Genomic DNA, 18,367 nt, shown 5'->3' with positions numbered 1-18,367 from the left:
GTATCGGATTGGATTCTCTCCAAAGATTATGTTACAAACATTTTATTAGAATCGAATATCTGTCACCCGTATTCTCTTACTGGTTTGGTGCATTGTCCACCTAAGTCTTTACCCCCTGAAATTAAAAAGCTTAAAAGCATTCTGAACCCGATCAAAGCCTGGTGGAGAATAGGGTCTACTCTAGGATTGGATTGTGGCGTGTCCCAGCACTTACCAATAAAAGGAAATCCAAGATTTCGGCCTGGCTTGGAATTGGCTGTGTTTGACAGATGGTCCCATCTAGGATTGGTAAAAGTCAAACAAATATTTGAAAATGATTCAAATGTTATAAAAACATTTGAACAATTGAAAAATGAATTCAACCTTTCACATAAAGAATTTTTTGCATATTTGCAACTCAGGCACTATGGACTAAAGATTACTAGGAACTCAAATTGGTCATGGACCCTAGGAGAATTTGAAAAATGGTTGACTTTGATAAAAGCTGGACGTATGTCAATCACTCCCTGTTATGCACTTCTTAATGCCAACAAGGGAACTCCCTTACTGGAGCATATAGCAATGACTTGGTCCAGGTTAATTCTCTCAGAAACGATAGAGCCAAATAATGTTCAGAGGTCAATAGATCGAGTTTCTAGGGCCACTCTCTCTGCTACGTGGAGGGAAGCACACCTTAAAATCTTACACAGAACATATTTTACCCCAGCCCTAGGTTATAAAATACATAATTCAGAATTTAAGGCTTGTCCAAAGTGTTCCCTAGCGGCAGCGGATCTGGTCCATATGCTATGGAACTGTCCAAAAATACGCTAATTCTGGTACAGAGTTGAATTTTGGCTCAACAAGAATATCGAGGCTGCTCCTCTGGTACTTACTTTGACACAGATTATTTTCTGTGTTCAATTTGAAGCACGGCAACAACCTCAAGAAAAATTAATTATCCTCACAATCTTAGCTGCCAGATACCTGATTCTCAAGTACTGGAAGGGCTCAAAGATTCCTTCAATCCCTGAGGTAAAAAATTGTTTGAAGAAACAATGTATGATCGAGCAAAGAGACACTAATATTGACAATGAAGAAGACATAAAACTTTTCTTCCTGAAATGGTCAGTCTTTATCAAAGGCTATCCAACTAATGAAATAGATATGTTAATTTTTCCCTTCAGGAACTCAGAATTGGTGTTGCTCAATCTGTGGTAGGGGCTGGGGGTTGGGGTTGGAGCTGGGGGGGCATGGATCAGCTATATGATTTAAGTTACTTTTTTCCTTTCCCTTTTTTTTTTTTTTTTTTTTTTTTTATTATTATTATTAATTCTTGTTTCTTTTCTTTTTTCTGGGTGAGGGGGAAGTTAACCATGGGAAGAAAAAGAAAATGAGGTTTAATATAATCTATACGTGTTAGCAAATACAATTAATGTAACATGGTAATTTGATTTATTATTTATATAGCCTGGTACGATAAGATACTATTTCTATGATGTAATAGACAAAAGTGACACGTATCAAAAATGTTATTTCCATGTATTTTTTTTTTTCTTGTGCTTGTTATGCTTTGATTTACATATTATTTATTGTATCTGACCTCAATAAAAGTGAAATGGAAAAAAAAAAATGTTATGTTCTATCTGAATAAGACGTATTCTCATTTTTACCTTCATTCTGGCCCTAAGAAACATTTGGATGCTTTTATTGGCAACATGATTCAATGGGTTATCCTTATGTCACATGATTTCAGTACAGAAATAGGTCCGGGCTTTTTTCACAAGAGTTGCTTCTTCTTCACCAGCTTTTGTAAGGGAGCCCTGTTATCTGTCCAGTTCAGTTTGTTTGCTTTATTAAAATCAGCATTTTAAAGTAATTACAATCTACCTGGCCTCAAGTTTGATATTTTTTGCATACATATTAAGAATATATCTATACAGGTAGCCCTCAGTTTACACCGGGGTTAGGTTCCAGAAGGCATGGTTGTAAATCGAAACCGTTGTAAATTGAAACCCAGTTTATAATGTAAGTCAATGGGAAGTGAGGGAGATAGGTTCCAGGCCCCTCTCAAAATTGTTATACGTAACACCTAATACATTATTTTTAAAGCTTTGAAATGAAGACTTTAAATGCTAAACAGCATTATAAACCTAATAAAATAATCACACAACACAGAATATATAATTAAACTAAGTTAAATGAACAAAAACATTTGCTAAACAGCATTATAAACCTAATAAAATAATCACACAACACAGACTTCACTTGCATTTTTCTGCAAACAGTTCTTTCTATGCATTCCAATCTGGACTGATTTATAGACAGGAAGATCTTGTTCCTTTGAAATCTGCTCGATAGCTCAGGTCTGGTTAAAATAATTAATTTCAGCTTGCTTGGCTTTGCTGCAACACAAGCGGACAGCTCCACCTACTGGATATTTTAATAAATGCACTGCTTCTCAATGCTTTTCAATAGCAGTCACATGACTGGAAAAAAAGGTTGTTATTCTGAAACGGTGTAAATTGAACCGTTGTAAAATGAGGGCCACCTGTATCTGTATTTTCATTAGACTATATTTTCAGCTCCAAAAAATTTGGTTTGATTAAATCTTTAAGAACGAATATTCAGGGAACTAAGTTTTCCAGATTATTTGTCTGCTGCACTATTCTGTATTTGTTTCGTTTTAATTTTAACAAATAATAAATATTCATGGAATATTTACTTTCATTTTTGTTTAAACAAATGTAAATGTTCAGTTGCTACAGGTTAAAAAGTTAACCTGTAGCATTATGCTTAACTCTAGCGTGCTGGAGAGGCACGCTAACTCCGATCCTTTTTCTCAGAGTCCCAAGCCATGCTAATAGGAAGGTTAGCGCTAAGCTTCGAGTCTCTGAGAAGAAAGATCAGGGTTAGCGCTCCTCTCCAGCGCGTTAGAGGTAAGTATTTAACCCCTTAAAGGGATACTAAACCCAATTTTTTTTCTTTCATAATTCAGATAGAGCGTGCATTTTTAAGCAACTATCTTACTTTACTCCTATTATTATTTTTTCTCCGTTCTCTTACTATCTTTATTTAAAAAGCAGGAATGTAAAGCTTAGGAGCCGGCCCATTAAAGGTTCAGCACCCTGGATAGCGCTTGCTTATTGGTGGCTACATTTAGCCACCAATCAGCAAGCGCTATGCAGGGTTCTAAACCAAAAATGGTCCGGCTCCTAAGCTTTACATTCCTGCTTTTTAAATAAAGATAGCAAGCGAAAGGAGTAAAATTTATAATAGGAGTAAATTAAGAAAGTTGCTTAAAATTGCATGCTCTATCTGAATCATTAAATAAAAAAATTGGGTTTAGTATCCATCGCAGCAACCTATATAATGTTATTAAACCCTAATCTACTGCCCCTAGCATCCCCCCCTAACTTAAATATAATTAAAATAAATGTAAATTAAACTTACAATTATTACCTTAATTTCTATTTAAAACTAAATACCTGTAAAAAAAAAATAATAAACTAAGCTAGCTACAATATAACTAATAGTTATATTGTAGCTAGCTTAGGTTTTATTTTTATTTCACAGGTAAGTTTGTATTTATTTTAACTAGGTAGACTAGTTAGTAAATAGTTATTAACTATTTAATAACTACCTAGTTAAAATAAAGGGCATTTGGATGGGCATTGCCCTTAAAAGAGCATTTAGCTCTTTTACATTGCCAAACCCTGAGCTAAAAATAAAACCCACCCAATAAACCCTTAAAAAACCTAACACTAACCCCCGACGATCCACTTACAGTTTTCAAAGACCGGACATCCAGGCGGCAGAGGTCTTCATCCAAGCGGGCAGAAGTCCTCATCGAAGCCGGCAAAAATCTTCATCCAGACGGCATCTTCTATCTTCATCCATCCGGCGCGGAGCGGGTCCATCTTCAAGACAACCAGCGCAGAGCATCCACTTCTTATGATCACCGCTGGAAAATGAAGTTTCCCTTTAAGTGACGTCATCCAAGATGGCGTCCCTTACATTCCGATTGGCTAATAGAATTCTATCAGCCAATAGGAATTATAGGGGGAAAATCCTATTGGCTGTTTGCAATCAGCCAATATAATTGAGCATTTATCCTATTGGCTGATTGGATCAGCCAATGGGATGAAAGCTCAATCCTATTGGCTGATTGCAACAGCCAATAGGATTTTTTTCACCTTTAATTTTTTATTTGGGGGGTTTGGTTGGGTGGGTGGTGGGTTTTACTGTTGGGGGCTGTTTGTATTTTTTTTTTTAACAGGTAAAATAGCTGATTTCTTTGGGGCAATGCCCCCGCAAAAGGCCCTTTTAAGGGCCATTGGCAGTTTAGTGTAGGCTAGGTTTTTTGGTTTTTTTTGATAGGGCTATTAGATTAGGAGTAATTCGTTTTTATTTTTGATAATTTCGTTTTTTTATTTTGTATAATTTAGTGTGTTGTTTTTTTTTTGTAATGTAGATAATTGTATTTTATTAATTTAATTTATTTTATTTTATTGTAATGTTAGGTTTTATTTTACAGGTAAATTTGTGTTTATTAAGGTAGTTAGTAAATAGTTAATAACTATTTACTAATTAGTCTACCTAGTTAAAATAAATACAAACTTATCTGTGAAATAAAAATAAAACCTAAGCTAGCTACAATATAACTATTCGTTATTTTGTAGCTAGCTTAGGTTTTATTTTATAGCTAAGTATTTAGTTTTAAATAGGAATTATTTAGGTAATAATTGTGTTTTATTTAGATTTATTTTAATTATATTTAAGTTAGGGGGTGTTAGCGTTAGACTTGGGCTTAGGGGTACGTTAGGGTTAGGTTTAGGGGATAATAGCTTATTTTAGTATCCCTTTTAGGGGTTAATATTTAAATAGTGTTTGCGATGCAAGAGGGCAGCGGTTTAGGGGTTAATAGGTTTATTATAGTGGCGGCGATGTCGGGGAGCGGCAAAATAGGGGTTAATACATTTTTTAAGTGGCGGCGATGTTCGGAGCAGCAGATTAAGGGTTAATATTTTTATTTTAGTATTTGCGATGCGGGAGGGCCTCGGTTTAGGGGTTAATAGGTAGTTTATAGGTGTCGGTGTACTTTGTGACAGTTTAGTTATAAGTTTTATGCTACAGCTTTGTAGCATGAAACTCATAACTACTGACTTTAGATGGCGGTACGGATCTTGTCATTTTAGGCTGTACCTCTCACTTTTTGGCCTCACAGCAAAACTCGTAATAGCAGCGCTATGGGAGTCCCAATAAAAAAATTTGCTTTTTTAAAAGTGCGGGGTACTGACGTTGCATGACGGCCAAAAAGTTGTGCGGTGCACCTATTCTGACAAGACTTGTAATAGCGGCGTTAGGGAAAAAGCATCGTTATGAAGCATAACAATGCTTTTTCACTCATAACGAAAACTCGTAATCTAGCTGACAGTTAGTTACATTTTCCTCCCCATTGCATCATGTGGCAGCTATCAGCCAATCACAAAATGCATATACGTATATACTGTGAATTTTTGCACATGCTATTTAGATAATGGAAATGAGAGCTCTATCTGAATTGTGAAAGTGTAATTTTCACTTAAGTGTTCCTTTAACTGTGCCATAACGCTTTTGGGAAGTTTTTGTCTACTACTCGGAGGGGGGGGGGGAATACTATTTATTATAGAAAATGTTCCATATTCTGTTAGGAATCAAATACAAATAAATATATTTTTTTTACTTTCGTCTTTTACTTCCAACAGAAATCATTTGATGCACATCCGAGGAAAGAAAGTCAAGTCAGGCAGTTGGCATGGATAGGTGATGGTGTCTGGGTTTCCATACGACTTGATTCAACACTTCGTCTGTATCATGCACACACTTACCAACATTTACAAGATGTTGACATTGAACCTTATGTCAGTAAAATGCTAGGTAAAATATTTATAATTATATGCCACATAAACGTATTTTATTAATTACAAATTTTAAAAATATATTTGATGTTTTCACTCTAAATTATGTCAAATACATTATGTTTCCTATGTTATACACATTCACACAATAGTAGGCGCTATCACAAAATATTTGTGCCACGGAACTACTTTTTGGCTCAAAATTATACGGAGGTTCACAAATTGCCTCAAGATATTTTTGTTCTGAGCGATAAATTTGCTTCTGAATCTGCTTTAGTTTTGCAGTAATCATATGACTTATTAAAATGTTAATTTCCTTTATATGTAATTTATTTTATAGTATTAAACCCATATTTAAGTACTGTTTTTTTAATTTTGCTAACTTGAATAAGTTAACAAAAATATATGTTTCTTATATGTACATGCTGTGATACATTGTGTGACATTTTTATTTTAGGGACTGGAAAACTTGGATTCTCTTTTGTGAGAATTACAGCACTTATGGTGTCGTGTAATCGCTTGTGGGTTGGAACAGGAAATGGTGTAATCATTTCAATCCCTTTGACAGAAAGTAAGTATAATTTACTTGCTTGTGTGAAATTGGACAATGGACAAACCTTTTTCACTTGATGGGTCCCCATTTGGTTCAGTTTTCTATTAAATAGCTGCATACTATTAGCACAAGTAAAATTGTTTAAAATGTAATAGTGGGTGCTTAGATGCACTTAAGTGAATAATCTTGTGTAAAGAGAATTATATAAAGAGTATATTAGTTATTTGAGGACATACTTCATGGCTATTTTAGTCTTGAAACTATAAGCTACCACAGTATTTTTAAAGGAATTAAAACTGAATATCCTTAGTAAAAATAATTACTTATAAGTAATATTCATTTTGCAAATACAAGCAACATTTTATTATGTTGTGCCTTTTATTTCCTCTGTTCTAGTAAATAAGTTTGTCTTTAGTGTAATTTATCTGATATGTCTAAAAGGTAGTGTTTTGCTTAAAGGGGATAGAAAGGTCAACATTGAAATGTGTATGGGGGCATTTCAGTTTGAAATAAAAGCATTTTTACAATATTCTTTCATTAGCAAAAATGCTTTTAGTAAAAGTTACTGTTTTTTTGTATTTTTTGCAGCATACACACATATCCTGTGAGGGCCCGTGCCCCAGTATTCAAACAAACACACCTTTTCAAAGAGCTGGCAGTGGTGTGTATTGCTTCTGAAACCTTGATTTGTGTTTTACCAGCCACTGCTTGCTCTCAGTGCTGGAACTACTGGTGTTCTGGCCCTCGCAGGATATGTGCATACACCGCAGAAAAACAGTAAGAACTTTCACTAGAAGTATTTTTGCTAATGTAAGTATATTGCAAAAATTAGAGATGCACCAAAATTTCGACCACAGAAATGTTTCGTCCAAAAATTGCATTTTCGGTTATTTTGGTTTTCGTTTGTTTTGCCTGTTATTTTTAGTAAAATTATTGTGTAGCATATTTCAAATTTGATGCTAGACAATAGCTGCTGTTTGAGTTCATTACTTGACTTACTGTTTGGCATATAATGGTTTTCTATTACTACTTTATTTGGATAACCGGTAAAAAAAAAAAAAAAAAAAAAAAGTTAAATCTGATTCGGTTACACAGAACTAAATACAGAACAATACAGTATATTGCTATTTAATATTGTTTTAAGTAGGGATGCAGAAACATTTTGGCCGAAAATTGTTTTGTTTCGGTTTCAGGCTTTTTCTTCTGTTATGTGTGATCAGTCCACGGGTCATCATTACTTCTGGGATATAACTCCTCCCCAACAGGAAATGCAAGAGGATTCACCCAGCAGAGCCGACATAGCTCCTCCCCTCTACGTCAGTCCCAGTCATTCTCTTGCACCCAACGACTAGATAGGATGTGTGAGAGGACTATGGTGATTATACTTAGTTTTTATGACTTCAATCAAAAGTTTGTTATTTTACAATAGCACCGGAGCGTGTTATTACTTCTCTGGCAGAGTTTGAAGAAGAATCTACCAGAGTTTTCTACTATGATTTTAACCGGAGTAGTTAAGATCATATTGCTGTTCTCGGCCATCTGAGGGAGGTAAAGGCTTCAGATCAGGGGACAGCGGGCAGATGAATCTGCATTGAGGTATGTAGCAGTTTTTATTTTCTGAATGGAATTGATGAGAAAATCCTGCTATACCGTTATAATGACATGTATGTATACACTTCAGTATTCTGGGAATGGTATTTCACCGGAACTACTCTGTTAAAGGTCACTAATCCTTTTAATAAATATTATCATGTTAAACGTTTTTGCTGGAATGTAGAATCGTTTACATTGCTGAGGTACTGAGTGAATATATGTTTGGGCATTATTTTCCACTTGGCAGTTGTCTGCTTTAAATTGTGACAGTTTCGTTTCTCCTCACTGCTGTGTGTGAGAGGGAGGGGCCGTTTTTGGCGCTCTTTTGCTACGCATCAAAAATTTCCAGTCAGCTACTATTATATTTCTTGCATGATCCGGTTCACTGACAGATCTCAGGGGTCTTCAAACTTCTTTGAAGGGAGGTACATTCTCTCAGCAGAGCTGTGAGAATTTTATATTGACTGTGAATAAAAACGTTACTCTATAATTTTTTATGTCAAATATTTACTAATGGGAACAAACCTTTGCTAAAAGTTGGGTTATTTTAAAGTCGATGCTATAACTGTTTTTCAGTTCATTATCTCAACTGTCATTTAATCGTTTAAGTACTTCTTTGAGGCACAGTACGTTTTTGCTAAAAAAGATTATAACCAGGTTGCAAGTTATTGCTAGTGTGTTAAACATGTCTGACTCAGAGGAAGATATCTGTGTCATTTGTTCCAATGCCAAGGTGGAGCCCAATAGAAATTTATGTACTAACTGTATTGATGCTACTTTAAATAAAAGTCAATCTGTACAATGTGAACAAATTTCACCAAACTGCGAGGGGAGAGTTATGCCGACTAACTCGCCTCACGCGGCAGTACCTGCATCTCCCGCCCGGGAGGTGCGTGATATTATGGCGCCTAATACATCTGGGCGGCCATTACAGATAACATTACATGATATGGCTACTGTTATGACTGAAGTTTTGTCTAAATTACCAGAACTAAGAGGCAAGCGTGGTCACTCTGGGGTGAGAACAGAGTGCGCTGACAATACTAGGGCCATGTCTGATACTGCGTCACAGCTTGCAGAGCATGAGGACGGAGAGCTTCATTCTGTGGGTGACGGTTCTGATCCAAACAGATTGGATTCAGATATTTCAAATTTTAAATTTAAATTGGAGAACCTCCGTGTATTACTAGGGGAGGTCTTAGCAGCTCTCAATGATTGTAACACCGTTGCAATACCAGAGAAACTGTGTAGGTTGGATAAATACTTTGCGGTACCGGCGAGTACTGACGTTTTTCCTATACCTAAGAGATTAACTGAAATTGTTACTAAGGAGTGGGATAGACCCGGTGTGCCGTTCTCACCCCCTCCAATATTTAGAAAGATGTTTCCAATAGACGCCACCACTCGGGACTTATGGCAAACGGTCCCTAAGGTGGAGGGAGCAGTTTCTACTTTAGCTAAGCGTACCACTATCCCGGTGGAGGATAGCTGTGCTTTTTCAGATCCAATGGATAAAAAATTAGAGGGTTACCTTAAGAAGATGTTTGTTCAACAAGGTTTTATATTGCAACCCCTTGCATGTATCGCGCCGATTACGGCTGCGGCAGCATTTTGGATTGAGTCTCTGGAAGAGAACCTTAGTTCATCTACGCTAGACGATATTATGGACAGGCTTAGAGTCCTTAAACTAGCTAATTCATTCATTTCGGAGGCCGTAGTACATTTAACCAAACTTACGGCTAAGAACTCTGGATTCGCCATACAGGCACGTAGAGCACTGTGGCTAAAATCCTGGTCAGCTGATGTTACTTCTAAGTCCAAATTACTTAATATACCTTTCAAGGGGCAGTCTTTATTTGGGCCCGGTTTGAAAGAAATTATCGCTGACATTACAGGAGGTAAGGGCCACGCCCTACCTCAAGACAAAGCCAAAGCTAAGGCTAGACAGTCTAATTTTCGTCCCTTTCGGAATTTCAAAACAGGAGCAGCGTCAACCTCCACTGCACCAAAACAGGAAGGAGCTGTTGCTCGTTACAGGCAAGGCTGGAAACCTAACCAGTCCTGGAATAAGGGCAAACAGGCCAGGAAACCTGCTGCTGCCCCAAAGACAGCATGAATCGAGAGCCCCCGATCCGGGACCGGATCTAGTGGGGGGCAGACTTTCTCTCTTCGCCCAGGCCTGGGCAAGAGATGTTCAGGATCCCTGGGCGCTGGAGATCATATCTCAGGGATACCTTCTAGACTTCAAATTATCTCCACCAAAAGGGAGATTTCATCTGTCAAGGTTGTCAACAAACCAGATAAAGAAAGAAGCGTTTCTACGCTGTGTACAAGATCTGTTATTAATGGGAGTGATCCATCCAGTTCCACGGTCGGAACAAGGACAAGGGTTCTACTCAAACCTGTTTGTGGTTCCCAAAAAAGAGGGAACTTTCAGGCCAATCTTAGATTTAAAGATTCTAAACAAATTCCTAAGAGTTCCATCGTTCAAAATGGAAACTATTCGGACAATCTTACCTATGATCCAAAGGGGTCAGTACATGACCACAGTGGATTTAAAAGATGCTTACCTTCACATACCGATTCACAAAGATCATCAACGGTATCTACGGTTTGCCTTCCTAGACAGGCACTACCAGTTTGTAGCTCTTCCATTCGGATTGGCTACGGCCCCAAGAATCTTCACAAAGGTTCTGGGTGCCCTTCTAGCGGTACCAAGACCGCGAGGGATTTCGGTAGCTCCGTACCTAGACGACATTCTAATACAAGCTTCAAGCTTTCAAACTGCCAAGTCTCATACAGAGTTAGTTCTGGCATTTCTAAGGTCGCATGGATGGAAAGTGAACGAAAAGAAGAGTTCTCTTTTTCCTCTCACAAGAGTTCCATTCTTGGGGACTCTTATAGATTCTGTAGAAATGAAGATTTACCTGACAGAAGACAGGTTAACAAAGCTTCAAGATGCATGCCGTGTCCTTCATTCCATTCAACACCCGTCAGTAGCTCAATGCATGGAGGTGATCGGCTTAATGGTAGCGGCAATGGACATAGTACCTTTTGCACGCCTACACCTCAGACCGCTGCAATTGTGCATGCTAAGTCAGTGGAATGGGGATTACTCAGATTTGTCCCCTACCCTGAATCTGAATCAAGAGACCAGAAATTCTCTTCTATGGTGGCTTTATCGGCCACACCTGTCCAGGGGGATGCCATTCAGCAGGCCAGACTGGACAATCGTAACAACAGACGCCAGCCTGCTAGGTTGGGGCGCTGTCTGGAATTCTCTGAAGACTCAGGGATTATGGAATCAGGAGGAGAGTCTCCTTCCAATAAACATTCTGGAATTGAGGGCAGTTCTCAATGCCCTTCTGGCTTGGCCCCAATTAACAACTCAGGGGTTCATCAGGTTTCAGTCGGACAATATCACGACTGTAGCTTACATCAACCATCAGGGAGGGACAAGAAGCTCCCTAGCAATGATGGAAGTATCAAAGATAATTCGCTGGGCAGAGTCTCACTCTTGCCATCTGTCAGCAATCCACATCCCGGGAGTGGAGAACTGGGAGGCGGATTTCTTGAGTCGCCAGACTTTTCATCCGGGAGAGTGGGAACTTCATCCGGAGATCTTTGCCCAAATACTTCGACGTTGGGGCAAACCAGAGATAGATCTCATGGCGTCTCGCCAGAACGCCAAACTTCCTCACTACGGGTCCAGATCCAGGGATCCGGGAGCGGTTCTGATAGATGCTTTGACAGCACCTTGGAACTTCGGGATGGCTTATGTGTTTCCACCCTTCCCGCTGCTTCCTCGATTGATTGCGAAAATCAAACAGGAGAGAGCATCAGTGATTCTAATAGCGCCTGCATGGCCACGCAGGACTTGGTATGCAGATCTAGTGGACATGTCATCCTGTCCACCTTGGTCTCTACCTCTAAGACAGGACCTTCTGAAACAGGGTCCATTCAAACATCAAAATCTAACTTCTCTGAAACTGACTGCTTGGAAATTGAACGCTTGATTTTATCAAAGCGTGGTTTTTCTGAGTCGGTTATTGATACCCTGATCCAGGCTAGGAAGCCTGTTACCAGAAAGATTTACCATAAAATATGGCGCAAATACCTATACTGGTGCGAATCCAAACGTTACTCCTGGAGTAAGGTTAGGATTCCTAGGATATTGTCTTTTCTACAAGAAGGTTTAGAAAAGGGTTTATCGGCTAGTTCTTTAAAGGGACAGATTTCAGCTCTGTCCATCTTGTTACACAGGCGTCTGTCAGAAAATCCAGACGTCCAGGCCTTTTGTCAGGCTTTAGCTAGGATCAAGCCTGTGTTTAAAGCCGTTGCTCCGCCATGGAGTTTAAACTTAGTTCTTAACGTTTTACAAGGTGTTCCATTTGAACCCCTTCATTCCATTGATATAAAATTGTTATCTTGGAAAGTTCTGTTTTTAATGGCTATTTCCTCGGCTCGAAGAGTCTCTGAGTTATCAGCATTACATTGTGATTCTCCTTATCTGATTTTTCACTCAGATAAGGTAGTTCTGCGTACTAAACCTGGGTTCTTACCTAAGGTAGTTACTAACAGGAATATCAATCAAGAGATTGTCGTTCCATCCTTGTGTCCAAATCCTTCTTCAAAGAAGGAACGTCTTCTACACAATCTGGATGTAGTTCGTGCCCTCAAGTTCTACTTGCAGGCAACTAAAGATTTTCGCCAAACTTCTTCCCTGTTTGTCGTTTATTCTGGACAGAGGAGAGGTCAAAAAGCTTCTACTACCTCTCTCTCGTTTTGGCTTCGTAGCATAATACGTTTAGCCTATGAGACTGCTGGACAGCAGCCTCCTGAAAGAATTACAGCTCACTCCACTAGAGCTGTGGCTTCCACTTGGGCCTTTAAGAATGAGGCCTCTGTTGAACAGATTTGCAAGGCTGCAACTTGGTCTTCGCTTCATACTTTTTCCAAATTTTACAAATTTGACACTTTTGCTTCTTCGGAGGCTATTTTTGGGAGAAAGGTTCTTCAGGCAGTGGTTCCTTCTGTATAATGAGCCTGCCTATCCCTCCCGTCATCCGTGTACTTTTGCTTTGGTATTGGTATCCCAGAAGTAATGATGACCCGTGGACTGATCACACATAACAGAAGAAAACATAATTTATGCTTACCTGATAAATTCCTTTCTTCTGTTGTGTGATCAGTCCACGGCCCGCCCTGTTTTTAAGGCAGGTAAATATCTTTTAAATTATACTCCAGTCACCACTTCACCCTTGGTTACTCCTTTCTCGTTGATTCTTGGTCGAATGACTGGGACTGACGTAGAGGGGAGGAGCTATGTCGGCTCTGCTGGGTGAATCCTCTTGCATTTCCTGTTGGGGAGGAGTTATATCCCAGAAGTAATGATGACCCGTGGACTGATCACACAACAGAAGAAAGGAATTTATCAGGTAAGCATAAATTATGTTTTTTCCCGTTTTTTTTTTCTTGGTAAAATTGTGTAACATATTATTGTTTTAAGATCTTTTTTGTCCAATTTTAGTGTGTTACTTTTAATAAAAGTGTGGTTATGCTATTTTATTGGCTTGCAGTTTTTCAGTTTAGATTTATTTATTAAAGGGACACTGAACCCAATTTTTTTTCTTTCATGATTCAGATAGAGCATGCAATTTTAAGCAACTTTCTAATTTACTCATATCATTTTTTCTTCGTTCTCTTGCTAATTTTATTTGAAAAAGAAGGCATCTAAGCTATTTGTTTGGTTCAGAACCATGGAAAGCACTTGTTCATTGGTGGATGAATTTATCCACCAATCAGCAAGAACAACCCAGGTTGTTCACTAAAAATGGGTTTGCATCTAAACTTACATTTTTGCATTTCAAATAAAGATACCAAGAGAATTAAGAAAATTTGATAATAGGAGTAAATTAGAAAGTTGCTTAAAATTGCATGCTCTATCTAAATCACGAAAGAAAAAAATTGGGTTCAGTGTCCCTTTAAATAGTCTAATTATGCATAAAAAGAAACTAAAAAAAAAATATGAAAATAATTTGAAAAAAAAAAATAATTTCCATTTTCAGGTTTCTATTTCGGTGCATCACTAGCAAAAATGCTTCTATTTCAAATTGAAATGCACCCATGCACATTTTATTTTTGACCTTTCTATCCCTTTTAAAGAGGCTTAGGAACTGTGAAAATATCTGAAGAAAGCCATCTGAAGTCAAAATGCAGAAGCCAGTCTGGTTCTCCAGAGAAGTGGTACATATAATCTAAAGGCAATAAAACTGTATTTTAGAGACAGGGATTGGTTTGACATCATAAGATGTTTGTAGAGGAAGATTAGAATTTAGCAAACAGTGTCTGGCGCACTACAAGGCAGGAAATAGTGTTGGAAGTGTTGATGGTGCCGTTAATGTGTGAATTAAAGTGACCATTGTGTAGTGTGCTGGCTAAAGGATAGGCCAGAGTGTTTTCATTAAAGGGATAGTAATGTAACATTTTATTTATTGCCTTAAAGGGACAGTTAACACAAAAAATGTTATTGGTTTAAGATAGATAATGCCTTTACTACCCATTCCCCAGCTTTGCACAAAAACATGCTTATATTAACATACTTTATAACCTTTAAACCTCTACATTTCTGTCTGTTTCTAAGTCCCTAAAGACAGCCCCACGATCACATGCTTTTGTATTTGCTTTTCACATCAGGGGAAGCTAGTTCATGTGAACCATATAGATAACATTGTGCTGATGTGTGGACTCTTACAACACAGCACTAATTGGCTTAAATGCAAGTCAATAAATAGTCATGTGATCAGGGGCAGTTAGAAGATGATTAGAAAAAAGGTAATCACAGAGGTAAAAAGTGTATTAATATAAATGTTTTCTGTGCAAAACTGGGAAATGGGTAATAAAGGGATTATCTATCTTTTAAAACAATAAAACAATTTGAGTTGACTGTCCCTTTAATAGTTGGAATTCTCATGTTTGCATTTTAGTTTGAACAAAATCATAATTTGCAATACACTTGTACTGGCAAAAGGGCTTCTAATAATAGTGGTTTCATTGACGAGATCAACCACATACATTCAAACACTGCTCCTGTTCTGCTCCTGGCCGTGTCCTGTAACATCTATTGAGCAGTTTGCATAAAAGCCTTTTTTTTCATTATCTGGATATAGCATACTGTTTTTAAACACCTTAACATTTTACTTCTATTATCATATTTTCTTAATTATCTTGGTATCCTTTGTTGAAAAGCAGCGAGTTCAGGAGCATGCATGTGTCTGCAACACTAGATGGCAGCACTTTTTCCTGCCACGTTATGCTCCAGATGTGCACGCTACCTTAATAGGCATTTCTTCACTAAAGAATAACATGAGAACAAAGCAAATTTGATAACGAAAATTGGAAACTTTTTAAAAATTGTGTGTTCGGTCTAAATCATTAAAAAAAATATTCTGGGTTTTGTGTCCCTCCTTTTTTTTTTTTTTTTTTTTTTTTTTTTTTTTAACACAAAATATAAGGTTACTTTTTCTGCAGGTTATGAATTAACTTCTGACTTGGCTTGCCAGGTAACCAGTGCAAACACTTAAATAAAATGAGGAATAAACAAATATTCATTACTGTTGCACTCAAAAAAAACTCCACTCCTTGTGCTTATCTTAAAGGGACACTGAACCCAAAATTTTTCTTTCGTGATTCAGATAGAGCGTGCAATTTTAAGCAACGTTCTAATTTACTCCTATTATCAATTTGTCTTCGTTCTCTTGCTATCTTTATTTGAAAAAGGCATCTAAGTTGTTTTATTTTGGTTCATACTTTGGACAGCACTTTTTTATTGGTAGATGAATTTATCCACCCATCAGCAAGGAAAACCCAGGTTGTTCACCAAAAATGGGCCGGCATCTAAACTTACATTCTTGCATTTCAAATAGAGATAACAAGAGAATGAAGAAAATTTGATAACAGGAGTAAATTAAAAAGTTGCTTAAAATTCCATGCTCTATCTGAACCACGAAAGAAAAAATTTGGGTTCAGTGTCCCTTTAACTGTTTGTCCGTTATCAGTTTTGTACAGTTTTCCTACTGCATTTCAGCTAAGAAAATGCATTGTAGAAAGCAGCTTCTTATTTAAAGGGACATGAAACATAACATTTTCTTTCATGATTCAGATAGAGAATGCAATTTTAAACAACTTTCAAATTTACTTCTTTTATCTCATTTGTTTCATTCTTTAGATATCCTTTGTTGAAGAAATAACAATGCACATGGGTGAGCCAATCACACGAGGCATCTATGTGCAGCCACCAATTAGCAGCTACTGTGTCTATTTAGATATTCTTTTCAGCAAAGGATACCAAGAGAATGAAGCAAATTAGAGAATAGTAGTACATTGGAAAGTTGTTTAAAATTGCATGCTAAATCCTGAAAGAAAAATTGTGGGTTCCATGTCCCTTTAGCCATTTTTTATTCTATTTTGAATGAGAAATGTTCAGAAAACTGCAGATGCGTACATGAAACAGAGGAGTTTGTGACTGTAGAAGTGTAATTATTATTTTCTTTAAAGGGACACTGAACCCACATTTTTTCTTTCGTGATTCAGACAGAGCATGCAATTATAAGCAACTTTCTAATTTACTCCTATTATTTTTTCTTCATTCACTTGCTTGCTTTATTTGAAAAAGAAGGCATCTGTTCAGACCCTGGACAGCACTTGTTTATTGGTGGGTGAATTTATCCACGAATCAGCAAGAACAACCCAGGTTGTTCACCAAAAATGGGCCGGCATCTAAACTTACATTCTTGCATTTCAAATAAAGATACCAAGAGAATGAAGAAAATTTGATAACAGGAGTAAATTAGAAAGTTGCTTAAAATTGCATGCTCTGTCTGAATCACTAAAGAAAAAATGTGGGTTCAGTGTCCCTTTAATTATGGGTAAATTGTATACAATGTAGCAGTATATTTTTTACTTTAACTGTGTGTTTAATGTTTGCACCGTATTTTGCCCAATCCTAGTTATCCTTTATCTACTGACAAAACCTTTACTAGGTTGTTATCTAGATAATTGAGCTTATTACATGCTCCTGATGATTAAGGCTCTTCGGAGCTTCAATTGGCAGATTTACTTGGCCAGTATCATTCTACTTCTGTCAAACCAGGATTGTTTTCTATTTAGTTCTTTATAGATCTAAACTTTTGAAAATGTTCTTGGTTGTTTATGGGTTTGAGGGCTGCCACTCTGGAAGTTATTCCCTTTGACTAGTATCTCTATGGTTAACGATATCCCTCAAATGGTAACACATGGTAAACATTCTCTTATAGAAGGTGCTTTATTCATTACCAAAGGTGCCTAGTTGATTCAGAGCTTAAAGGGACACTGAACCCAAATTTTTTCTTTCATAATTCAGATAGAGCAGGCAGTTTTAAGCAACTTTCTAATTTACTTCTATTATCAATTTTTCTTTGTTCTCTTGATATCTTTATTTGAAAAAGAAGGAATCTATGCTAAGGAGTCAGCAAATTGTTGGTTCAGAACCATGGACAGCACTTGTTTATTGGTGCTGTCCAATCATCAAGGACAACCCAGGTTGTTCACCAAAAATGGGCCGGCATCTAAACTTAAATTCTTGCTTTTCAAATAAACATACCAAGAGAATGAAAAAATTTTGATAATAGGAGTAAATTAGAAAGGTGCTTAAAATTTCATGCTCTATCTGAATCATGAAAGAAAAAATTTGGGTTCAGTGTCCCTTCAAAGAAGGTGGTCTGGTGTAAAGACCTATTGTTCCCAATTGATTCAATGCCATGTTATGATTCCATTAACAATGGGGGGTGCTTACATTCTCTTATGTGCTCTTGTGCTCCAATCAGACAAAGGCAAACTTTATTCATAGTCTGCTTGCACTCTGGCACGGTTTGCTCTTAAACGGATATGAAACCCAAATATTTTATTTTGTGATTCAGACAGAGCAGACCATTTTTTAAAAAGTTTCTAATTTACTTCTATTATCAAATTTGGTTATTTTCCATGGTATTCTGTGTTGAAGAGATACCTAGGTTGGCATCTGCCATCTAGTGCTCTTGCACATGGATAATTTTCTTGCAAAACTGCTGCCATATAGTGCCCCAGAAATGGGCCAGCTGCTAAGCATATGTCCCTGCTTTTTTACAAAAGATACCAAGAGAACGAAGAAAAAATATTAGAATTAGAAACTTGTTTAAAATTGTATGCTCTATCTGAATCATGAAACAAAAGTTTTGGGCTCATATTCCTTTAAGTGTTTGTGTGATAGTCATGTAACAACCATCAAGCTGTTTTGGGAATATAACAAAAGTCCCTATTTATTAAC

General features: G+C 37.2%; 1 protein-coding gene across 4 annotated transcripts in view; it reads left to right on the top strand.

Annotated features, from left to right (window-relative positions):
- Nucleotides 1-18,367, top strand: part of SPAG9 (sperm associated antigen 9) — an 828,940-nt gene that overhangs the window by 765,765 nt on the left and 44,808 nt on the right. For all 4 annotated transcript variants that reach the window (XM_053708414.1, XM_053708433.1, XM_053708441.1 and 1 more), the window contains 2 exons: nucleotides 5,727-5,898; nucleotides 6,337-6,450. In XM_053708414.1, the coding sequence (XP_053564389.1) occupies nucleotides 5,727-5,898; nucleotides 6,337-6,450 (286 nt within the window). The remainder of the gene's footprint in view (nucleotides 1-5,726; nucleotides 5,899-6,336; nucleotides 6,451-18,367) is intronic.

This window comes from Bombina bombina, chromosome 1 (genome assembly GCF_027579735.1).
Source record: "Bombina bombina isolate aBomBom1 chromosome 1, aBomBom1.pri, whole genome shotgun sequence".
NCBI classification, from domain to species: domain Eukaryota; kingdom Metazoa; phylum Chordata; class Amphibia; order Anura; family Bombinatoridae; genus Bombina; species Bombina bombina.
The sequence above is the reverse complement of the archived record's forward strand: the minus strand, read 5'-3'. Positions and strand labels throughout refer to the sequence as shown.